At 42.9% G+C, this 24,853-nt stretch overlaps 1 protein-coding gene, 1 long non-coding RNA gene and 6 other non-coding genes across 11 annotated transcripts; 4 read left to right on the forward strand and 4 right to left on the reverse strand.

Annotated features, from left to right (window-relative positions):
• Nucleotides 1–3,003: 3,003 nt before the first annotated feature.
• On the reverse strand, nucleotides 3,004–3,118 carry LOC134070731 (U5 spliceosomal RNA). The gene has a single exon (XR_009936969.1). It is a non-coding gene; the product is annotated as a U5 spliceosomal RNA (small nuclear RNA).
• Nucleotides 3,119–5,135: 2,017 nt separating this feature from the next.
• Nucleotides 5,136–5,250, forward strand: LOC134070743 (U5 spliceosomal RNA). The gene has a single exon (XR_009936980.1). It is a non-coding gene; the product is annotated as a U5 spliceosomal RNA (small nuclear RNA).
• Nucleotides 5,251–6,848: 1,598 nt separating this feature from the next.
• Nucleotides 6,849–6,963, forward strand: LOC134070742 (U5 spliceosomal RNA). Its single transcript, XR_009936979.1, has one exon. It is a non-coding gene; the product is annotated as a U5 spliceosomal RNA (small nuclear RNA).
• Nucleotides 6,964–7,337: 374 nt separating this feature from the next.
• On the reverse strand, nucleotides 7,338–7,452 carry LOC134070744 (U5 spliceosomal RNA). The gene has a single exon (XR_009936981.1). It is a non-coding gene; the product is annotated as a U5 spliceosomal RNA (small nuclear RNA).
• A 981-nt stretch (nucleotides 7,453–8,433) lies between these two features.
• On the forward strand, nucleotides 8,434–10,668 carry LOC134070409 (uncharacterized). Of its 2 annotated transcripts, XR_009936931.1 has the most exons (4): nucleotides 8,434–8,717; nucleotides 9,004–9,060; nucleotides 10,157–10,213; nucleotides 10,308–10,668. It is a non-coding gene; the product is annotated as an uncharacterized LOC134070409 (long non-coding RNA). The 2 variants fall into 2 exon arrangements; XR_009936930.1 differs by having other exon boundaries at nucleotides 8,434–9,060.
• LOC134070741 (U5 spliceosomal RNA) lies at nucleotides 8,862–8,976 on the reverse strand. The gene has a single exon (XR_009936978.1). It is a non-coding gene; the product is annotated as a U5 spliceosomal RNA (small nuclear RNA).
• LOC134070732 (U5 spliceosomal RNA) lies at nucleotides 10,015–10,129 on the reverse strand. Its single transcript, XR_009936970.1, has one exon. It is a non-coding gene; the product is annotated as a U5 spliceosomal RNA (small nuclear RNA).
• Nucleotides 10,669–13,634: 2,966 nt separating the features above from the next.
• LOC134070548 (carbohydrate sulfotransferase 3-like) lies at nucleotides 13,635–24,398 on the forward strand. 3 transcript variants are annotated; one of them, XM_062526935.1, is made up of 3 exons: nucleotides 13,635–14,046; nucleotides 21,293–21,507; nucleotides 21,887–24,398. In XM_062526935.1, the coding sequence occupies exons 2-3, from the start codon at nucleotides 21,398–21,400 to the stop codon at nucleotides 23,151–23,153; spliced, it is 1,377 nt and encodes a 458-aa protein (XP_062382919.1). In that variant the 5' UTR covers nucleotides 13,635–14,046; nucleotides 21,293–21,397; the 3' UTR covers nucleotides 23,154–24,398. The 3 variants fall into 3 exon arrangements, with proteins under 3 accessions (XP_062382919.1, XP_062382920.1, XP_062382921.1); XM_062526936.1 differs by having other exon boundaries at nucleotides 21,917–24,398; XM_062526937.1 differs by having other exon boundaries at nucleotides 21,293–21,415; nucleotides 21,917–24,398.
• The last annotated feature ends 455 nt before the right edge of the window (nucleotides 24,399–24,853 follow it).

The following is a 24,853-nucleotide window of genomic DNA, read 5'->3' on the forward strand; positions in this document are numbered from 1 at the left end:
GGCTAGCTGCTACGTGGCGCATTGCTTATGTGAGATTATCACGGTATAGCATGTAAATATCCTGTTATTTCAAAAATGATTTTCACGTTTTTACAAAGATATTTGCTGTCAACCGTCTACTTCCTACGTCACCTTCAGCCGACACAAATTTGCATAATATCCAGTGTTGCCAGATTGGGGGTGCCCGCCCAATTCGGCTTCTTTTTAACCCAATCTGGCAACACTGAATATCACTTCGCTCGCTGCCCTGTTGATTTTTGCGGTCGATGATCTCTCTTGTCTCTTCCTTCATTGTTATGATGGTTAATTAGAGTTGTGTGTTAAACACAAGTGTAGCTGCTACCATTTTAATTCAAAAACAATTAATGTCTTCTGTGGCTTCTATAAAATGTATCGTAGTTCACTCTCGTTGACGGTAACATTGTTCTTGATCCTTCTGAATTTCAAAACCATCAGTGGGCTGTGGAGGTAAGTTTCCAAGCAGTTGCTAACTTTAGCTGCTAGCAGCTATGGTTTGAAGGACATTGAAAATACTCTAACGTTATATCTATGATTGAAACCATTGTCTGTTTTCTGCTCTAGATACAGAAATGTTTTGGACCACGAGAAATTATTCACAGTGGGAAAGCCGGTACTGTAACCTTAATCCAATTCTTTAAAACTGTTCTACCGAATCCAAGATGCATACTGCATAGAGCCTGTTGCAGAATTCTGGACAAGACTATAGAATATAACTACAACTCAGTTCCCTATGAATGCACTCTTCTCAGTCCGAATATGATGTGATTACAGGTTCAGCAGCTCACCGGGTGCAACTGCAATCGTACTGGATAAGAGATGGTTGAACCTGGTGAACACGTTCATAAACTTCAGGTAAGCATATATTCTCATATTAGCATTTGCCATGTTTTTAACTGTATTTGCAGTGAGAAAGTAGGTGCTATTTCTGCTTATGTATGCTTTCCACTGTATATTTTATTTTATCTGAATATTTCAATTTCAAATGTCAAAATGAATGTCAGACAAAGTGTAAAGTTTGCCTTTTTTGTATCAAATAGGCTAATAAAGACTATCTAAGGTCACTCTCACTCTCCCTTGCTAAAGTGCAAAATGGTAGGCCTAAAGCATTTGTCATACACCATCTTCACATATCGAGCTGAGGTCCTTATTTCAATTTGAATTGAATAAGGAAGGGCTTACATCAGACTCGTAGGCATGTGTTGAGAACATAGTTATTCTAACATAGACCACAGCAAGTTTCCAAAATCACATACTAATGTACACAGCAAAGCGCATGTCCTACACACCATTTGTGTACAGGACTTATAACACAATCATTGCATTCCTGCACAAAACAAGGATGGACACAAAGTGTAAGTACTATAATATAAATGAAGAGTATTTTCAACAGCATATCATTTTGTTTTATTTTTTGCCCAACTTTTTGTACATTTTGTAAAACCATATTAAACTGCCCTTACGCTCTAGGTACAAAAGATCGTCCAACAACAACAAAAAATCCACCATAGACCTAGATTGTGCATACCATGGTGGAGCAGAAGCAGTACACCTACATCCTAGAGATCCAGAAAGCCATTCCTGGTAGGAGGCTGAGGAGTGAGACCGGTCTTCCTTGCAAGACAACGCGAAGGCCTGACGACTCAAGGTGGCTCTGTTCTTTGTTCTTTACTCTGCACCGCCACCTCCACCCACATCAGAGCTTTTCAAAACCCATGTATCACAAGGGGGCATTGCTCCTCCAAGCCCCTAAGAGGACTGACTGACAAGTCAGTGTCCTGTTTACAAAAAAAAGAGGAAGCACTGTTTATTGGAAATAATATATGAAGGGTTCAGATGCAAAAGCCTCTAAATCCACATTCACTCACTCACCATCACTATCTCATTTTTGACAAAAGTGGATTTAGAGGCTTTTGCATCTGAACTCTTCATATGTTTAAATACACATCTGAACAAACATAAGTGATATAAATTAAATTGTACTCATAAAAAGACTAAAGATAAAACTATTCACAATCAAATCACAATTTACACAAGGCGAGTCTCCCTAAAAACCAGTGTAGGCCTACTGACCCCTTGTGCCGAGAACACAACACCTTGTTCACCATTCCAAGGTGGCCTTGCCACAACGCAAGCTGGCCTATATCTTAACTGTTGCTGCTCTTCTCCTGTTAAAAAAAAGGTGTATTCAAGAATATATTATCCTAAATGTGTATGACGCGTGAGAGAAGCATGACACACATTCCGTGTACCGCTTTCTTCCATTAGCCTCGAGCGCCTCCCTGTGGGGACACAATGCAATGTCTAAGCCTCCTCAGGATTATCATGAGTACTAAGGAATTGCTTTTTTTGTAGTTGTTGAGAGGACCTTTGCATGAAACTGAATCGCATGAAGCGCACTATTGTATCTTCCAACATTGTGTCATGTGTGTATTGAGTCAACGTGTTGCTAGCCCAACAAGTCTACTTGTCAGTTCGTTCGTACCGCGCATGGTACCGCGAGTGCGAGTAGCCGACTAGTACGATTTTTCAAGATGGCTGCGCCCATAAATAGTACATGTTAACCGTACGTAGGCTACTGTTTATTTGCAGCTTTGTCAAATGCATGTCGTGAAATCAGTCTTAGAAACGATTGCATTCAACTTCCATCTACCTATGTTAATAAACAATGGTTTACGCGACAATACCATGTAATGTTTCGTTACGAATTGGTATTGCTGTTTAACTGGCAATTATCGTAGTTGACATACGTTTATTAACAAACATTGCATTTCGTAGTGGAATCGACGTGTTTACAAGGGCTGTGTCCAACCCAACTTTTCACACGGATGATATCAAGAGTTAACGTGAAGCTGAATACGACTTATCCTGCATTACACTGCACTACAGTCCTGACTCTCACTGTCCGAGACTTAGCGAAGCTTCCGCATTGACTAGTCTTTCTGCTTCCACGTCTTTGGTCATTTCTTTTCAACAGTTTTAGGAAGCCCCGCACGAGGCAGGGCATCAAAAAATTAGTTAAAACTCATAATGGTCCTCTCCACGGAAATCTTTAGTAAAAGGCGAAAGATTTATACGATCTGAAGAGAACCCAGAGTGTACTAACGAATAACTGAACTTGTTCCGGTATTAGTGAATGGAGCCTACAATTCACAGTCAGGGTTGCAAAATTATATAAATTAAAGTAGCCTAAGTATTTTGTCCCTCTTTCATAGATCATGTTCACTATTTTTTGTTTAACATAAAAATGCTAACTGTATACATGTTTTGCAAACAACATTTAAACGTTTCAGTGTGAGAAATCTGCGGTGCATGCTGGGAAATCTCTACCTCCCCACCCCCATCCCAACACCACCACTTTCTGTGCACATAGCGCTGAAACTAAAGGCTGAGTTTTTCTTCCATATGATCTGTTTTCTCCAAAATTCCCTCTCTTCGATTTGTGAGTGCTTAGTAATATAGGACTGTCATATAGTAGGCTACTGCTTTTGTAAAGGGGGGGGTTGAAAAGTTTGAGTTGTTCAAAACTTTTATTTTATAAACCTTTATTGTTGAGTAAACAATGTTCTCAGTGCTCAAGTTCATAGAGATTCAAGCTAATATCTTTGTGATTGTTTCTTTGAAGAATGTCCAGTGGCCAAAACAGTGTCCTTTATTGATAATGTCATGCTTTACCTTATTCTATCTTTATCTTTAACATTATCCTTCTCATGTATTGTTTACATCTGCTCCAGTCATAAAGCAAACACGTGACTAGCCTACAACTCTAAATAAGCGAGGCCCTGCTCTCAGAGGAGAACCTCTATGGCTTTGAGGTGGATAGATAACAAAAGTTATATAGATAAGCCAATATAGATCACTTTTGTTATCTATCCACCTCAAAGTGTATTACGGAGAAAACAGATATGGAAGAAAAACTCAGCCTTTACTTGCAGCGTTACGCACAGAAAGTGGTGGTGGTGGTGGTGCTGGTTAGCCTGGGTGTTCCCATCCTGCATTGCACTGTGATTTGATTCACGTTGCTAAGGCAGTCTGGAAACTCTGCCTTCATTTTTGCCTGAAATAAGGGACCAATCACAGAACAGAGGGGAAAGCAGGACGATGATGAGCTATGCACAGACGCATTTGATAGACATCCGTGGCGCCCAATGAACAGATCTGGGCATTTTTTTTCAAATACGAGAAAATGAACGTCTGGTTGCCAGACCACGTCTCATTCGAGAAGTGGTAGGCACTAGCCAGGCTAAGGCTTAGTTCACACTGGCAGTCGAAATCCGATTTTTTGCTTATCTGGATTGTATCTAGCTTGAATTTTGGGTAGTCTGAACGGCACAAAACCGCATGAAATGCGATTTTTCCAATGCTGATTCGCACCACATACGGAGGTGGTTTCAATATCACTTACTATCGGATATGACTCAATCTGAACAGTCAAACCACTTGAATAGGATTTCACCGTGCCCTTTTCGTCATTTGCACTGCGACAAACAATTGCAACGTAATTCTGAGTGACGGAAGTGATTGATTGAGATTGATTCAGCGCGTGCGCCAGGGCTACCAGCAAAACAAAAACCAACGTCAGACTCAAGTCATAATTTTTGTTGAGGGTGACGAGGTATTTGCGCCGCGGCTACGCATAATAAGTTGGAAAATATAAAAAAATAAATCCACTTTCATCCATGACGACTTGGTTGTGTACAACTCTACCTAATGAATCCAGGTGTGTGTAATTTATATCGGATCTGAGCATTGCACGCCAAGATCGGATGTGATCACTTGCAATATGCAATGAGAACAGTCAGTCAGATAGATCAGGTTCTGATCGGATATGCAAGACATCCGATTTCGACTGCCAGTGTGAACTAAGCCTAAGTGTTGGAAAGGGGGGTGGGGGGGTAGATATCCCAGCATGCACCGCGGATTTCTCCCACTGCAACGTTTAAATGTTATGTTTGTAAAACATTTATACACTTAGCATTTTTATGCTAAAAAAAAAGTGAACATAATCTATGAAAGAGGGCCAATATACCTACTTTGATTTATATAATTTTGCAACCCTGGCTGTGAATTGTAGGCTCCATTCACTAATACCGGAACAGGAAGTATCAAAGGTTAGTACATTCTGGGTTCTCTTCAGATCGTATAAATCTTTCGCCTTTTACTAAAGATTTCCGTGGAGAGGACCATTATGAGTTTTAACAAATTTTTTGATGCCCTGCCTTGTGTGGGGCTTCCTAACATTGTTGAAAATAAAAATAAAAACATTACATCATACCACATCACAGTCCATGATGGCAAGTATTCAACATGAGCTGGTGAGTGTTCTGTTACATAATGTAAAGCGCTCTTCATCACCTAGGTGTGTGCTATACATTGGTGGTAGTTTGTGAGGTTCCTCGCTAATAATAATAATAATAATAATAATAATAATAAATTGTATTTATAATGCACTTTACATCAGTGATCTCAAAGTGCTTGCTCCCTGTGAACCGCTTTGAGTGTTGAGAAAAGCGCTATATGTAACGTTGCTGTTGTTTCCAGCTCTGCAGCCCCAACTCAGCTCTAATATGTGAATGTAGGCTATCTATGGCCTATATAGATAACTTTTGTTATCTATCCACCTCAAAGCCATAGAGGTTCTCCTCTGAGAGCAGGGCCTCGCTTATTTAGAGTTGTAGTCACGTTGCGCAGGGAGCTGCAGTGTGCACCTGTTTGCTCTATGACTGGAACAGATGTAAACAATACATGACACGGATAATGTTAAAGATAAAGATAGAATAAGGTAAATCATGCCTTTATCAATAAAGGACACTGTTTTGGCCACTGGACATTCATCAAAGAAACAATCACAAAGATATTAGCTTGAATCTCTACATATGAACTCAAGCACTGAGAACATTGTGTAGTTTACTAAAAATAAAAGTTTTGAACAACTCAAACTTTACAAACGCCCCTTTACTTTACTTTACAACTTGTATCAAGTTGATTTGGAGCTTTTATCCTTATCACTGTTCCTTGTCCAAGTTTATAAGCTGCCTGCTTGTTACATCGATACACCAAATTCATAACCATCAGGTCTAATGTTTTAAACGATTGCGTTAATGACATTAATTGATCTTTAATTAGTTGATTCAATGCTATGTGTTTTGTAAACACATATATGCCAAAAGTAAATTGGTAGTGGACTCACCCCATTTTAAAAAGCAGTCGCCTACTAAATGATAGTCCTATATTACTAACCACTCACAAATCGAAGGTAAGGTATTTCAGAGAAAACAGATATGGAAGAAAAACTCAGCCATTACTGTCAGCGTTACGCCAAAGATCCTTAAGGCGGAGCAAGATACATCGTCGTAATTCATGTCTATGGGCTCAAAACGGGGATCACTTCCTCTGCATAAAGGGGGGGTGTCATGCGTGTCATGTCCATAGACTTCAATGGAACAGAGGCGGAACAGCTCTGCATAAAGGGGGATTTTGCCCCTCTTCCCTCTTGCGATTCGGGTTCCAGGAAGTGGCTTCTCATGAAGTATCTTGCTCCGCCCTTAATGATCTTTGGTTACGCTCAGAAAGTGGTCGTGGTGGTGTTTGGATGGGGGATGGGGGGTAGAGATTTCCCAGCATGCATCGTGGATTTCTCCTACTGCAATGTTTAAATGTTATGTTTGCAAGACATTTATTTACTTAGCATTTTTATGCTCAAAAATTAGTGAACATAATCTATGAAAGAGGGCCAATATGCCTACTTTAATTTATATAATTTTGCAACACTGACTGTGAATTGTAGGTTCCTTTCAATAATACCGGAACAGGAACTTTCAAAGGACAGTACACTCTGGGTTCTCTTCAGATCGTATAAATCTTTCGCCTTTTACTAAAGATTTCCGTGGAGAGGACCATTATGAGTTTTATCTAATTTTTTGATGCCCTGCCATGTGTGGGGCTTCCTAACATTGTTGAAAATAAACAAAACATCACAATATACTACAATACAGCCCATAATAGCAAGTATTTAACACGAGCTGGTGTGTGCCTACATTCGCATATTAGAGCTGAGCGGGGCTGCAGAGATGGAAACAACAACTTTACATTTATATATTACATTTTAGCGCTTTTCACAACCCTCAAAAGGCTTCACAGGGAAGGGGGAACCTCACAAACTAACCACCAATGTGTAGCACACACCTGGGTGATGCACAGCGGTTATATTATGCAACAGAACACTCACCACACACCACTTGTGTGATAAATTCTCACTTTTATCAACTGTGATGTGGTACATTGTAATGTTTATTTTGTTATTTTCAACAATATTAGGAAGCCCCACTCATGGCAGGGCATCAAAAAATTAGATAAAACTCATAATGGTCTTCTCCACGGAAATCTTTAGTAAAAGGCGAAAGATTTATACGATCTGAAGAGAACCCAGAGTGTACTGACCATTGAATCCTCCTGTTCCAGTATTATAGAACGGAGCCTACAATTCACAGTCAGGGTTGCAAAATGATATAAATTAAAGTAAGTATATTGTCCCTCTTGCAAAGATTATGTTTACTTCTTTTTTGAGCATAAAAATGCTAAGTGTATAAATGTTTTGCAAACATAACATTTAAACGTTGCAATGGGAGAAATCCGCCGTGCATGCTGGGAAATCTTTACCCCCCCCCCCCCCCCATACCAACACCTAGCCTGGCTAGCGTACCTTGCTTGCTGCGTAACAAGAAGAAAAAGTTGCTCGGGAACGCACACCTGAGTCCAGTGGAGTGTTGCACTGAGTAATGATTGGCTGTAGGTACCCGTCCACCAACATGTGCGCGCATGAGAGCTCGTGCCCAACACGGATTTTCGTGCACGGAGCTGGTTCTAAATGCTCCATGAGGCGAAAATGGCGCTTGCTAACATGCCGAAGCTAATCTACATGGCCTTGACCCCCTGATAGCTCATCATCGTCTTGCTTTTCCCTCTGTTCTGTGATTGGTCCCCTATCTCAGGCAAAAATTAGGGCGGTAGTTTCCAGACTGCCTTAGCAGCGTCAATCAAATCACTGCGCAAGGCAGGATGGGAACACCCAGGTTAACCAACACCAAAGATCATATAGTAAGGAAGATGAGTCATAAAGGGGGTTTTCAATGGAATGAAATGGTGCCCACTTCCGCCTCCTATCTGGGCGTGATCAGTGACGAGTAATCGGTTCAGACCAGTGTAGAAGCAGCAGAAGCAGTGTGCCGTTGATAACAGGTGGCCTGCGCAATTAGCGGAGACAGGTCAGGTCAGGAGGGACAGGTCGTGAACAAAGTTACTTTGCTATGTATTTATCACGCTGGAAAATACGATTTCAATGTGGGAATGTTAGAAAGACGTGTGCCTTGTAGAATATGGGTTCACTTGCATTGCTGAATGTAGGGCTAAGGGAATGGTCATAATCCGAGATAAGGTTTATTTCTCCCGTTTGCCTCCCGTTTGCCTCCTAAATGGGAGTGGCACTACGTCACAGGGTAACCGGAATTGACCCTCATATGACTTGTCTCGCTTTATAAACCGTCTCTGCCAACACCACCACCACCACTTTCTGTGCATAAAGCTGAAAGTAAAGGCTGAGTTTTTCTTCCATATCTGTTTTCTCCGAAATACCCTACCTTCGACTTATGAGTGGTTAGTAATATAGGACTATCATTTAGGCTACTGCTTTTGTAAAGGAGGTGAGTCCACTACTAATTTTTATTTGCCATACACAGTACATTATGCAACAGAATGCTCACCACCTCGTGGTAAATACTCGCTTTCATTGACTGTAGTGTGATATATTGTAATGTTTTTTTTATTAATTTTCAACAATGTTAGGAAGCCCCACACATGGCAGGGCATCAAAAAATTTGTTAAAACTCATAATGGTCCTCTCCACGGAAATCTTTAGTAAAAGGCGAAAGATTTATACGATCTGAAGAGAACCCAGAGTGTACTGACCTTTGAACCTTTCTGTTCCAGTATTATAGAACGGAGCCTACAATTCACAGTCAGGGTTGCAAAATGATATAAATTAAAGTAAGTATATTGTCCCTCTTGCAAAGATTATGTTTACTTAATTTTTGAGCATAAAAATGCTAAGTGTATAAATGTTTTGCAAACATAACATTTAAACGTTGCAGTGGGAGAAATCCGCAGTGCATGCTGGGAAATCTTTACCCCTCCCCCCCCCCCCCCGTGACTAAGTCCCGCCCTCCATTCAAATTAATGACAGAGGCTAGGCTAGTAAATCCAGCCAATTCATAGTCAACTTTATATTGAACACTGGAGCTCCGATCCAGCGCTAGTCGGCTCTGACCGTGCGCAAAGTTCCAAAGCTGGAAATGACGCATGGACCTACATTGATTTTTATTGGACATTCTGTAGAAAGAGTCATCCTCCAGTTCAAAGGGTGGCGATAATGCACATATCGCCCAACACAGATTTTCGTGCACGGAGCTGGTTCTAAATGCTCCATGAGGCGCCATACTTGAAAATGGCGCTTGCTAACATGCCGAAGCTAATCTACACGGCCTTGACCCCCTGATAGCTCATCATCGTCTTGCTATTCCCTCTGTTCTGTGATTGGTCCCCTACCTCAGGCAAAAATTAGGGCGGTAGTTTCCAGACTGCCTTAGCAGCGTCAATCAAATCACTGCGCAAGGCAGGATGGGAACACCCAGGTTAACCAACACCACCACCACCACTTTCTGTGCATAACGTTGAAAGTAAAGGCTTAGTTTTTCTTCCATATCTGTTTTCTCCGAAATACCCTACCTTCGACTTATGAGTGGTTAGTAATATAGGACTATCATTTAGGCTACTTCTTTTGTAAAGGGGGTGAGTCCACTACTAATTTTTCTTTGCCATATATATACAGTACATTATGCAACAGAATGCTCACCACACACCACCTTGTGGTAAATACTTGTTTTTGCTGACTGTAATATGGTATATCGTAACATTTTTTTTTTATTTTTAACAGTATTAGGAAGCCCTACGCATGGCAGGGCATCAAAAAATTAGCTTAAACTCATAATGGTCCTCTCCACGGGAATCTTTAGTAAAAGGCGAAAGATTTATACGATCTGAAGAGAACCCAGAGTGTATAGACCCTTGAAATTTTCTGTTCCAGTATCATAGAACGGAGCCTACAATTCGCAGTCAGGGTTGCAAAATTATATAAATTAATGTAAGTATATTGACTTTATTATGTTGACTTTTTTTTTATCATAAAAATCTTAAGTGTATAAATGTTTTGCAAACATTACATTTAAATGTTGCAGTGGGAGAAATCTGCGGTGCATGCTGGGAAATCTCTACCCTCCCCCTACCCCCCATCCCAACACCACCACGACCACTTTCTGTGCGTAGCGCTGAAAGTGAAGGCTGAGTTTATCTTCCATATCTGTGGGGTGAGTCCACTACTAATTTACTTTTGGCATATATGTGTTTACAAAACACATAGCATTGAATTAACTAATTGAAGATCAATTAATGTCATTAATGCAATCGTTTAAAACATTAGACCTGACTGTTATGAATTTGGTGTATAGTTGTAACAAGCCGCTTATAAACTTGGACAAGGAACAGTGATAAGGATAAAAGCTCCAAATCAACTTGATACAAGTTGTAAAGTAAAGTAAAGTAAAGGAGGGGGGAGGGGGGAGGGGGGAGGGGGGGGGGGGTTGCAAAGTTTGATTGGTTCAAAACGTTTCTTTTTATACTCTGTGTACACAAACAATGTTCTCAGTGCTCGACTTCATATGTAGAGATTCAAGCTAATATCTTTGAGATTGTTTCTGTGAAGAATGTCCAGAGGCCAAGACAGTGTCCTTTATTGATAATGTCATGCTCTACCTTATTCTATCTTTATCTTTAACATTATCCTTGCCATGTATTGTTTACATCTCCTCCAGTCATAGAGCAAACAGGTGCACACTGCAGCTCCCTGCGCAACATGACTACAACTCTAAATAAGCGAGGCCCTGCTCTCAGAGGAGAACCTCTATGGCTTTGAGGTGGATAGATAACAAAAGTCTTCTATATTATATAGGCCATAGATAGCCTACATTCACATATGAGAGCTGAGCTGGGCTGCAGAGCTGGAAACAACAACGTTACATTTATATATTACATTTTAGCGCTTTCCTCAACACTCTTGAGAACGCTTCACAGGGAAGGGGGAACCTGACAAACTACCACCAATGTGTAGCACACACCTGGGTGATGCACAGCGCTTTACACTATGCAACAGAATGCTCACCACACACCAGCTCGTGGTAAATACTCGCTATTATCGACTTGTAATGTCTTTTTTTTTCATTTTCAACAATGTGAGGAAGCCCCGCATGTGGCTGGGCATCAAAGCACATTTTATAAACAAGGCCCTTGGTTTGAACTGGGTCAAGATCCGAGAACTGCTTAGCTATCAGCCAACTATAGGCTGCCATCACCAACCACTGCCGAGCAGGATCTGACAAAGCTGGGGAATTTACAAACTGATATTTTGCCTACTGTAATTTCCCGACTATTAGCCGCAGCTTATACATTGATTTTTGAAAGATTTCTTCCGCTATGAGGTTAATACAGGGGGGCAGTTAATATGGTGTTAATATGGTTTTGTTTCTTTAAACTTGTGTAAAACACTGTGCTGCGGCTCATACACAATGCAGTTTATATGCGGGAAATCACTGCAGTCATGTTTGCCAAGCTGTTCTCGCATATTTGCAACACCTGACCATAGACTACAAGAGTGCAGCTGGTGGGGAGTGATGGGTTGGTGTTGTCTTTCTTTTACCTTGTATCATCTAAATTAATTTGAAGATAAACAGACTAGCTACTGTTTGGTATAGTTTATGTAAAGCACATTAAATGATCTCTGTGTATGAAATGTGCTATAGAAATAATACACTATATTGGCAAAAGTATTGGGTCACTTTCCTTGACTCACATATGAAATGTTCCAACATGACTGTGCACCAGTGCACAAAGCAAGGCCCACAAACACATGGATGACAGAGTTTGGTGTGGATGAACTTGACTGGCCTACACAGAGTCCCGACCTCAACCCAATAGAACACCTTTGGGATGAATTAGAGCGGAGACTGAGAGCCAGTGTCCTTGTCCAACATCAGTGTGCAACCAACTTCACAAATGCGCTTCTAAAAGAATGGTCAATAATCCCCATAAACACACTCTTAAACCTTGTGGAAAGCCTTCCCAGAAGAGTTGAAGCTGTTATAGCTGCAAAGAGTGGACCGACGTCATATTAAATCCTATGGATTAAGAATGGGATGTAATTGAAGTTCACATGTGAGTCAAGGCAGGCGACCCAATACTTTTGCTAATATAGTGCAAACTTGACTTGACTTGACTTGACTAAGCTAAGTAAAAAAAGCACAGCTTATTAGAATAATGCTGAATGCACATTGCTTTTCAGTGTGTGTGTTTGTGTGTGTGTGTGTGTGTGTGTGTGTGTGTGTGTGTGTGTCTCTCTCTCAAATCAGGCAGACACACACTTCCCTGTGGGGAGATTCTTCAACCTGTATTTTCCCGTGAGAGACCCACACACACCCTGGAAAATTCTGCAATTACGCTGCTGCCGTCATTACAAGTAAAATAAACAAACTAAATACTTCCCCTGTCTCAGCTTGGTTTGTGTCAGAACTCCTGCAAAAGTGTGGCTCTTACAGACGCAATTCAAGTGTCACACATAATTCTAAATGACAATATATTTCAATTCAAGATAATGTACTTTGTGGTGCAACATCAGGTAAGACCACTCGTGCACTGCTTGTACTGAGATGTACTGTACTGAGATGATTGTCTATTGTGATGAGATTAGCTAGTTCTAAGTGATAACACAGTGTTTGAATTTGGCATTGTCAGTTACTGTACGTGGTGGGTTATTCATTTTGACCCATGGAACAGCAAGAAGGCAACTTTCAAGACGCTCCTACAATGCCTCCAGGGGGCGTAATAGAGCCACTAAAACTAGATGAGGGCTGTGTAGTTCTACTCCAACTGGCCGTCATTGGGCTGCCCTGTGTTGTGTCCTGGGGTGCCTAGGGTCCCTTGACACAATATTTACACCATACATTTCCTTAAATAATTAACAAAATGCTATCATTTGAGAGACCTTCTTATGATGGTCCATGGGCGTATTACACATTGAATGTCATTTCTCCCTATCTTGGACTAACATGGGGATCTGGCCTTTCCTGCTAATGCTTGTATGCATTGTAGCTAACAATTGTGTTACAATATATTAAAATGCCTCGTAGATTATCACAGTTAACATACAATTATCTTTAGGGACTGGCAGAGGTAGGCCTATAGACTACAGAAATAATTCACTCTCATAATTCATCGTGGAAATAGACCCAACTGAGTAATTGTTGAATGGCTCTCTCAGCTGGCATACAGTAGGATAGTGTACTGCACTACACCTTGTCGGTAACAGTGGGGTCCTTGTGCTTATTGAGCGCCGATTCACGGGGGGAGGGGACACGGGAGAGCGCTACCAATGCACCACGTGATACGTTGTCTGACCGAATTCAGTTAGGAAGAGCGGCAGATTGCCTTATTGAAGGTTGCGCAGCGCACTGGGAATAATTGAATTCTAAGTTTTTCTGGGGATATTTTTCCTGCTTCACAACAGCGTGATGAAAATTAAGAATATAATTTTACCTATTCGCAATCAGTCCTTTCTAACTTTAACTCGGACATCCCTGTGAAGCCTGTAGTGTTGGGCTATATATCTTGTTTGTATTGGTTAAGGCTATTATATGGACAACGTTGCGTCCTTTGTTGTTTGCGCTCAAGAAGACTGTAAGCTTATTATCGGTAAAAAGTAATGGCAGATCCTGTTAGTTAGAATATACACAATGGTTTAGCAGTCGTAGTAGAAACTTTGGGATAATCAGAAGTGCAGCAAGCGTGCTTTTTCCCTATTTGCTGCTTTAGACCATGCAGGATGCGTCGGGACCTGCTGTAAGCCATCGAGCGATGCGACTACCAATGGTAAAGTAGCACTTGTTTTGTACCTTCATGCACTGTCTCCAATAGATTTCTCTAACACCTTAGACTATTCATTTGAGGGATTATACCGTTAGCCACGTATAGGTTAGCTACTGCAAATCCAAGTAGCCCAATGTCACAATGGATATAGGCTAATTGAGGTGAATGCAATCTATAAGCTATAGCTTAGCCTATAGAAACGCTATATGATGCCGAGAATGAAGACGAACCTCAGATAAACGGAGATTGACTCGCCTGTATCAGTAAGGGGTTAAAGGAGTAACTTCTGCCATCAAATTATTATTTGCAGAGATGATTCGGTGTCATGTAAAAGGCAGGCAGCGCGTAAAAACGCTGTTTTAAATCAGTACCCGATGATGCAAGCTGGTTTGAGCAACCCTTGGTGTGTCCGCTTCAAGCTCACGGTCATCGTCGCCTGGGGGATTTGAGTGCTATGTCTGATGGCTGTCGTGGAAGCGTTTGATGAAATTAGGGTTAGAGTAAAGACGCACATCTGGGTTTACGCTGCTTGTCTGTCACTCACACGGTCACACCTGTAATGACTGATGTGACAGCATGGGGTCAGTCCGGTATTGAGAGTTTAAGGAAGGAATGTGACACATTTCGAAAGGGTGCCTTGTAATAAAGTAGGCCTGACACTACACGTTGTGTGGAGCATTATTCACTCCTCATATTGTCGCCTGACAAATGCGCGTGGGTCCTTTTCCACCCCAACAAAGTAGACATAGGCCTAGGCCTACCTTGATATATAATTGCTGCCTCTCTACACATAATTTCTAAGATCGCAGCCATGCTATTTTTAAAAGACTATTTAAAATTTGAAGGAATGAGTACCCTCCAGGCTCAACATGTTTACCAACCCACCATACTTTGAGGTTTGACAAGTCGGTACTTTCCAGAACTATAACCACAAATCAGAAAAAGTTGGGATGTTGTGTAAAATGCATATAAAAACAGATTGTGATCATGATATGCCTATATTGTAAACCCATTGAGCTGCAAAAAGGACAGACAACATATCAAATGTTGAAAAAAAAGGAAATTGACTTTCAATTATGTCGATTTTGAATTTGATGCCAGCAAGACGTTTCAGAAAAGTAGTGCCAGGGGCATGTCTACCACTGTGCTGCTTCACTTCTTCATTTAACAACATTCTCTGAATGTTTAGGATCTGAGCTAGTTTTGACTTGAGAATAAAATGTTGTCCCACTGTTGCCCGATAGAGGATTTCAGTTGCTCGACAGTCTGGGGTCCAATGTTTTTCATTCCATGATGCACCTAATTTGACAGGTCTGGACTGCTGACCGGCCCTTTTAGCACCTGGGCTCTTCCTCGATGGAGGAATATTGTGTGGGATTTGTAATGTGCAGAATTAATTTGGGCATCATTTTCCTGAAATATTCAAGCTTTCCCCTGAAAAAGACACGGTCTGGGTGGCAGTATATGTTGCTCAAAACCTGTATCATTCAGAATTGAATGTGCCTTGCCAGATGTGCAAGAGGCCCATGCCATTGGCACTAATGTATCCCCACACCAGCACCCCCAGTCCCTCTCGGCCATCGGCTCCAGCACGGCCTCCCTGCGCAGCCCCCTGCCCCACCCCATCCAGGGCTCCCTACCCCCCCTACAGCCGCCTGAGGGTGCCCCACACGCCCTCGGCCCTGGCTGGCTCCATGCAGGGCAGTGGGCCAACCTTCCCCTCCTTCCCCCACACCATCATGCTGGGTATTGAACTGAGCGCTTCAGCAAGTCAGATACGTAGTTGGATAGATCCTCTTCTCTTTAGCCCAGAGGAGTCCATGGTTTCCTAAATAAGACAATGGTTATCGGAAGTTAACCCTGAGCCCATACAGTGATTTTCTTTACAGAAACAAGTTTGGTTTTTAATGCAATGCCATCTGAGGTCAAGAAGACCGTGGGCATCCAATATTGTTTTTCAGCTCTGTCCCTTGTTTGCAAAGATTTCTCTGGATTTTCTGAATATTGTAATGATATTATGAACTGTAGAGGATGAAATCCCCCAAATTATTCGCAATTTCTTGTTTTTCCATCATCATTTGAATACCTCCACATCTTTACTTCAGAGAGACTCTGCCTCTCTGTCATGCTCTTTAATGCTCTTTTTATACCCAATCATGTTGCTAGTTAGTTGCAAAATACTCATTTTGTCATCTGCAACATTTTCAAGCATTTTGGTCCCCCTTTAACTTTTCTTTTTTAAACGTGTTGTTGGCATCAAATTCAAAATGAACCAATATTTCCCATGAAATAGTCAAATTTGTCATTCTCAACATGTTGTCTATGTCCTTTTTGCAGCTAAATATGGATTTACGAGATTTACAGATGATCTATTCTGTTTTTATTTGCAGTTAACACAACGTCCCAACTTTTTCTGATTAGGGGTTGTAGCCTACACAAAGCTTAATTAAACCTAGCCCTAAGCCAAAGCTGATAATGTCTCTACTGCTTAACAGTAACCAGTTCGATTTAATCTGATTGGATGATCATTATGATATGTCTGTTTACTGATGATAAGATGATGACGAAAATAAATTGTTGCCCAATATCAATGGGAACCAGCCAGAACCACAGTGTTGTCTCACATGCCAACAAAATACCTCCTCTCTGTGAGATTGATAAAGTGGGCTTGCTTCCCTTCTTCTCTCGTTCTATCTCTGGCAAACACTTTATTTTTGACCTTCTAAGCAGCCAATGCTCTTCTGTGTCACCTCTCCCCCCTCCCATACTCCCCAAGGCCTAGTGATAACAGGAAATTAGTTATCTGTTAGAAGGGAAGGAAGGAGTTAAGCATCCTGGTCTATTCGGGCTTGAGATGGGACTATAAATAAAAATAGTTAGTCAGTTAGTATTGTCTCATGAGAAGCCAAGGCTATAACTCCACAGCAGTGGTACTGTAGATCTAAAAGAGGCTTGTGGGGCACAACCCTCAGCCTTGTCCTCAGTTGGACTTGGACCACGCCAGAATAAGGCTGGTGAGGGTTTTACTTTTACAGTGTAGGCGACATATTTATATAGTATATTTAAACTCATGGTGGTTGAGGGATTGTGGTAATTAACTGGCACAATTGCCAGCATGAGCAATGGGTAGAAGATTGAAAACCTACCAAGTACTGCCATGGCTTCAGAGTGACTAAATCACCTATAGTTTTGCAACATGGAACAGACATAAACTTGAAGGTAGGCTATCTTAGACGGGCCCACATGTAATTATGTATGTATGTACAATGTACATGTTAGTATAGATCCTGGCATTTGAGTTGTTTTGGAAACATGCATATGATCTATTGTAAATGCCGATTTCAGTAATTAGGGGAATAATAAAGTCATGCGCTTCATTAGTTTAATTCAGCCAGAAGTCTTTCCTGGATTACTCGTGTCCTCTCGTGCTCTTTGTGTGGGGTCTCACTGCTATACAAAATACATTGTGTCAAAGGGTTTCTTATCTGAACTTTTTCCAATTATTTTCATCCGGGAGATTTGCCTTGAGATTATGGCTTTGTTGAAACCTTATGATGTATGTTATGCACAGTAGGAGGATGCAATGAAGTGATCACAATTGATTTAGTCTGATCTGATGAGCTGTTTCTGTGAAGCTCTGTTGCAGAAAACAGAATCACATCTGGTCTGTTAGCGAGAGAATGTTCTTTGCCTGTCTGACTGCAACACTTGTTAAACATTTGTGTTCATGGTACACTGTGTTCTTGTTACTGCAATTTTGTTTCCTCAATTTAGAACAACTGATATCTTCAGATGCAGTGCATCCTTTATAGTATGTTGTTTATATGATGTTATCATCTCCTACCATATCCTGTTTTTCTCTTCCGTCTGGGTAGCTGGGTAGTTTCTCGTGATGTGTCTATGTGATGTATGATAATTTTGAGTTAATTTCGTCTCCATGTAGAATTCTCAAAATATTTAAAATCCATGATGGTGTATCATCGCTCACTACCAACTGGAATAATTAACTGGAGAGGGAAAGGCGGGACAAAAGGATCAAAATTAAAAGTTGACCTTATAAGCCATTATGAGTTTTCTGCCCTGAAACAGTAAGCCTCTTTCTTTAGAGAGGACATTTTTGGAAAATGTAGTTAACTACTGAACAAGAGTATGTGTCTCCAGTTCACGCTAATTGCAAATGTGGATAGAAATTCAAAGCGTATAAATGAATGGCATTCTACCTTGACCTGTGTTTTCAGCTAATGGGTCCCATTCTGCCAGATCTTAGCTGAATCAGACGTTTCATCCTTATTGCACCAGTGGGCTCTAGGCAGACAGGTGCTGTTTCTGTTAAGCGATGTCTGTGTTCCCTCTTGGTTGGTCTCCTGCTGAGCTTACTGTCCTCATTCTTCACGCAGTCGTCGTCCCTTCCTAGGCAAAAAAAAGGGAACAAGGAAACCTGTTGTTGTCTGTCACGAGAGAATGTTTGTTTTTGTTTTCATCCAAATGTCTCAGCAGTTGTTGTTATCACTAATTTGAGGACTCCCGAGGGAACCTAAACATAAACAAACCATGCCAGTCTTAATGTAGTACAAGCTTTCATTTCCTGTGCTATTGTGATTTGTACGTTGGATAAAGGTGATTTTGGATAAACACATAATGTCAGGGTATTGTTAATAAGCCCTGGGTGCTCTCTCTGCTTTGGGAGGACAGTAGAGTCTTGGATCACCAATGTAGGCTAAGGATACAGTAATTTCCTGCATATAAGCCGCAGGACAATATTTTATGCAAGTTAAAAGAAACACAACCATATTAACACCATATTAACTGCCCCCTGTATGAACCTCATAGCTGAAGAAATTTTGCAAAATCAATGTATGAGCCGCGGCTAATAGTCAGGAAATTACGGTAAGCTTCATTAACACGCATCTTAATGACTTTGACTAGGAGAGACTAGGCAAAAGTGAATGGGTGGCTACCAACCAAAAATGCCTGAGGGCTTGAAGTGGAGTCGCTTTCGAGTTTCCCAGACAGTTTGCCTCCAGATTGGGGGGGTGGGTGGTGGGGGGGATGGGTTTGGGATTGGAGTGTTTGGAAAAGGAGGTTGAATCTTGCCTCCTTAGCCACAGCTGAGATTGCGGAGCAGATGGCGCATGTCCTGCTCACACTCGAAAGGCCGCTCTTTAACACGCTGACAGGTGTCGGGTTTCCAGCTGTCCAGCTGCGTCTCTCGGCCTCCTCTCAGTCGCCGGGCCAGAAGATGGAGAGCCTCTTTTCGCTTTACTAAAACATTCTTTTCCGCCATTAGTCATTTTGTCTCCTCGCACCTGGAGGGCCACAAGTATTTGATCGAACAAACACACTTAATCTCTAAGCCATGTAATTGTAGTGTAATTATTCAGGCCACATTTTACTGTATGTAGGTGAATTCTCTGGAGAATCCAAGGAGCCAACACAAATGCCACACTCTTGCCAGGATCTTATGTAACTGTTTAACCCCTCAAAACGGAGTACTAGAGATACAGGCGACACATTGTTAACGTTAAAAGTTAAAGTTGACTGATATTTAACAGACGCTTTTATTCAACGCAACGCTGACTCACAACGACAGGAATGGAACACGGGTCGACCGATTGTCAGTTGGGGACATCACTGCTGCTCCACCACGCCACGTACAGATGGAATCCTGTGTAATTTGACCCAACACTTGTTCAGCAGAACAGGAGCCACTCAGTGGCGGTTGATAGTGTTTCTTTTTATGGCGGCCTTAACTTCAGTCTTCAGTGTTATCTGGTAGTACTGTGTGCTATTCTGTCTTTATTATCAACGTTAGCTTAGCGATAGGGGGGGTAGACATGGAGGGTGAATGGCCCGGGTCTTTCCAGGCGGGGGGGGGGGGGGGGGGGGGGGGGGGGTCCCATGGCATAATGGGTGGGCTTCCCCCTGGACCACTGCGGAGGCTTCGGCAGATAGAAGGGGCCCTGGAGCGATCCATCAGATAGCACTGACATTCATCCGGCCCCTGTGCTGTTGACTCAGACACTGACCTGTTGAGACCTCTGGTATGTAGTGCACCTCGGCTGTCTCCCACAGGGTGTCTTGAAATATAGCTTGAGCACATAAAGACAGCCAGAATCGAAGGAAAAAAGGGTTCAGCCTCTCCGAATAAGGTGGTGTCCGACTCCGAGGCCGGATGGAAGGGGGGGGGCGGCAGTGAGTTGCAATTTCACTGGTATTTCCACTTTGACACTTTTCACTGAGACTGATTACAGGCTGGCATAGTTATGTGAAGGGTGGATGACAACTGCTCAGGTGGGCTTGCCTAATGACAAAGTCTTAGAAAGCTATGCACTGTCAGTGGTTGACATTTCTGGCCCTCCTTTTCAATTGCTGGCTTCTATCTGTTCGGAAAAGACACCACTGGTTGGGGAAAGAAAACCCTCAGAAATGTTACAATTCTTCACGTTGCCTTAACAGAATTGGGCCAAATTACATACTGTATCACAGGGAACATGATATATACCAACGAAACTCACAAGGGACATCACCATTAGCCTAATATGTTATCATGATAGGTTAACTTAATAGTCTTGATCTATCTATCAGCGACAGATGGGAAAGCAGACATGGTAACCAATGTCCATATGGGGGCTCTGCTGCCAGATTTGGCACAATATGGCCAAGACAAGAATCCGCCTGATTGGGGAAATCTGTGCTGTAAGCCTGGCTGGTGCTGGCTGCATGTCTCAGCGATGTAGTGCCGCTGATGCCGCCTTTGGTCACATTCAACTTGGATAGTTCCCTTCAAGTTCAGACTATCTACAGACGTTCTGTTCATCAACAAACTATCTATCTGTTGATACACTCCTAATTAACTACACTGTGTGGTTAAGGTTAAGGCTAGGGGATGGTTTTGGTTAAGGTGATGTTCAGTCATGTTGTGGCTTTGGTTAAAAAGCGTCTGGCAAATGTAATGTAAGAGCCTATAATGTAATGTTCAACAACAATTTTATCAACTGATTTGAATTTGAATCTGATTATCTCAGACTATCCAAGTAAAGCCTACCTTACACTGACAAGACTTTGGGAAAATATTCTTGAAAGACTGTAGTCTTTTAACTAATGCCCCTCATTCAAGCTTTACTGAAAAGACTACAATCTTTCAAGAATCTTTCCCAAATCTTGCCAAAGTCTGTCAGTGTAAGGTAGGCTTTAAGCGTTATCCAGCCTTCTGCCTCATTTGCCCCCCCCCTGTGCTTTTGTCTTGCAGATTGAGGCATTTGTGATGGGTAGAAGGATGACCCAGTGAACCCCTGGAACAGTCAGGCCACTGCAGAGTCTGGCTGTTTCAGTGCTCATCTGCTCCCCTGGTGGCATGTGGAAACGTATCCAAGTGTGTCCGAGAATGAGGATCAAATACACCATATTTTTTGTGTTTGTTGTGGCCCTCGTCATCATCGAGAAGGAGAACAACATCATATCCCGGTAAGCCCACCCATTATGGTCGAAGACTTTGAAATGTCACTCAACAGTTCTTGGTTTTAGTGATGCAGGCTGTTTTCTGTGGTCGATCATGTCTAGACTAACAGCCCACCAACTGCATGTTCAAACATGGCCATGAGTGTTAAATGCTTCTGTTGAATCTACTATTGTGGCAGAATTGATATTCATTTGGAGTGGTGACAGTCAGCCAAGCAAAAAACTGGAGATGTGGTTGATCTGAAGTGTTATGCTCATAGCTAACATCAGACTGCTTCTCAATTGAGATTCATCGGGGTCATCCCAGGTTATGTTACCGACAAACCATTATACAACCTGCACTTGATTCTGAAATGTAAGGCTGTGCTGTTATGTTCCAGCACAGTCGTAACATTCTCGTCTGTGTGTTCCGTAGGGTATCGGACAAGCTCACCCCCCGCCAGACCCCCCAGACTCCCCTTCAGGCCAGCGTCGTCGCCTCGGCGGGAGCGTCGCCGCGCAATGAGTCCCGGCTCCCGCTCCCCGGCCTGGACCCCGGCCTGCCCCGGCACATGAAGCGGCGCCTGGAGAACTTCACGGAGCAGGCGGAGCCCGAGCGCCTCCCGTCGTGGGGCAGGAAGCACATCCTGCTGCTGGCCACCACGCGCACGGGCTCCTCCTTCGTGGGCGAGTTCTTCAACCAGCAGGGCGGCAACATGTTCTACCTGTTCGAGCCGCTGTGGCACGTGGAGCGGGCGCTCACCCTGGAGACGGGCGGCACCAACGCCACGGCGGCGGCGCCCGCCTACCGCGACGTGCTCCAGGGGCTGTTCCTGTGCGACTTCACGCCGCTGGAGGGCTTCATCGACCCGCCGCCGGTCGACCACGTCACGCCGGCGCTCTTCCGCCGCGAGTCCAGCAGCTCGCTGTGCGACGAGCCCGTGTGCGGGCCGGTGGCCAAGGGCGTGTTCGAGCGCTACCGCTGCCGAACGCGCCGCTGCGGCCCGCTCAACCTCACCGCCGCGTCCGAGTCGTGCCGGCGGAAGGAGCACCGCGCCATCAAGTCGGTGCGCGTCCGGCAGCTGGAGACGCTGCGGCCGCTCGCCGAGGACCCGCGGCTGGACGTCAAGTTCATCCAGCTGGTGCGCGACCCGCGCGCCGTGCTCGCCTCGCGGATGGTGGCGTTCGCCGCCAAGTACAAGAACTGGAAGCGCTGGGCGGTGGACGGCGAGGTGCCCGCCGACGACGACGAGGTCCGCAAGCTGAAGGGCAACTGCGACAACATCCGCCTCTCCGCCGAGGTGGGCCTGAAGCAGCCGGAGTGGCTGCGCGACCGCTACATGCTAGTGCGCTACGAGGACATCGCGCGCTTCCCCATGCGGAAGGCCACCGAGATGTACCAGTTCGCCGGCATCCCGTTCACGTCCAAAGTCAAAGAGTGGATACTGAAGAACACTCAGGCGTCCAAGGAGGTCAGCGGGGTGTACTCCACCCAGAAGAATTCCTCGGAGCAGGTGGAGAAATGGAGATTTAGCATACCGTTCAAACTAGCCCAGGTTGTGCAGAAGGTCTGTGGGCCCACCATGAAACTGTTTGGGTATAAATTTGCTGAGAGCAAAGAGATGCTAATGGACAAGTCCATCAGTTTAATCGCGGAAAAGAATTTCTCATAAAACACAACCTTTTTTTTTATTTTTCTTCAAGGAGTTGAAGCTATCCTAGCTGAGGTTATTTAACAATTGTTTGGTATTTATTGAGAGCAACACATGCTTGATGCAGTGTTGTGTATAACATATCTGAAAACTGTAAGGAGGTAGATTTTGGGATATGGTTTGATGTTTTTTGTATTGTTTTATCAAGTAACTGTGTCTGAAGAATAATTGCTGAAATTAGAATCGCTGAACACAAGAGTACTGGGTATTTGGTATTTTAAGAAAGAGGGAAACATAACTTTATTTAAGTGATATTTTTGTTACAGAGTAGTCTAAGGATATTGATATTGACTATGTGGCTTGTGGTGACTGGTATCTTTCAGTGATCTCATTATCATATCAGAAAAACAAAGAACAAAGCGGTGCATATATCTTTTTTGGATATGAGCATTCGAGGGCCAAAGTGTTCTTAAGTGACGTGGAGATTCGGTGGAGACAAGCTGCTTTTAGGCCGAAAGCAACGTGCAAAAGTGCAACCTTTATACAAAAGTGCCATTTTTTTCAAAGATGAATAAGGGATATCAGGATTTATCCTTCCATCTTGCCATATATGTCGGGAGTTGCCTTGCCGCTGTTTGACACTTACACACAGACATGAATTCTCTCTCTCTCTCTCTCTCTCTCTCTCTCTCTCTCTCTATCTCTCTCACTCTCTCTCTCACACACACACAAAATCACAAGCACGCTTAAACACACAGCTTGACCAACACTAAGGAATGGTTAATGTGTAGTTCATTGAAAACACTCCTTTAGGACAGAGATGTGTGTGTGTGTGTGTGTGTGTGTGTGTGTGTTTATGTGTGTGTGTGTGTTTGTGTGTGTGTGTTCTACGACTGAGGTGGCTGGTGAGAGCCGCAGGTCCATATGGGGGTCTCTCCTCCCCTGTAACAACAGATGTTTACAACTCCACCGAGTGCTCCTCTGACATTCTTTCTGCAGCTGGCTTGCAGAAGCGTGTGACATTTATCTCCTGTTTGTCCCTGTTGACAGATGTCTCCTGGCAAACGATTAGAAGAGACTGGAGACTGTTTCTCTCTTGCCTTTCTTGTTCGTCTGCAGTGTAGCGCTACTGTTTCTCTTCTCTACATACATCAATTTACACATTCTGCCTTCATTTTTTTTCTTTTTTTTTTTTTCTTTTATGAGGTCACAGTTTTGACGCATCTGGATTTCATTGCTTATGAAATTAAATATTGCTGATGTCTACTTGTGATTAAATTGAGTGAGTCATTTTATGGATGCCAAAAGGCTGTAATATTTGCCACTGCCCTGCTCAAAAAATCAGTTTCCTGAGTGATGGATGGATGTCTTACACACACATATATATGTGTGTGTGTGTGTGTGTGTGTGTGTGTGTGCGCTCATGTGTGTGTGTGCGTGTGCGTGTGTTTGCAGTTGAGCGAATGAGTGAATGTGTGGGTGGTTAGGGAATGGGCAAGAGTAATATGTAACATTTTAATGGACAATTGCCTTTTCATGACTGTGTTTTCATATGCTAAAGGGTACGCTACTGGGCACTTGTTTGCCTAGCCCAAAAATATACCACTCTAACCATTGTATAAAGAAGAAGCTTAACCGCCTTAATTTGAGGAAAGAATGTTCTTTTTCAGTACCCATCTAGTAATCCGTGTTCTTAGTATTTTTCAGAGGCTGGCCATTTT

This window comes from Sardina pilchardus, chromosome 22, assembly GCF_963854185.1.
Source record: "Sardina pilchardus chromosome 22, fSarPil1.1, whole genome shotgun sequence".
Lineage (NCBI taxonomy): Eukaryota > Metazoa > Chordata > Actinopteri > Clupeiformes > Clupeidae > Sardina > Sardina pilchardus.

Bases quoted from the DNA above. Each gene is read 5' to 3' on its own strand.
- LOC134070548 (XM_062526935.1), top strand. From the start codon at position 21,398: ATGTGGAAACGTATCCAAGTGTGTCCGAGAATGAGGATCAAATACACC. The intron at 21,508-21,886 runs GTAAGCCCACCC...GTTCCAGCACAG, and splicing joins GAGAACAACATCATATCCCG to TCGTAACATTCTCGTCTGTG.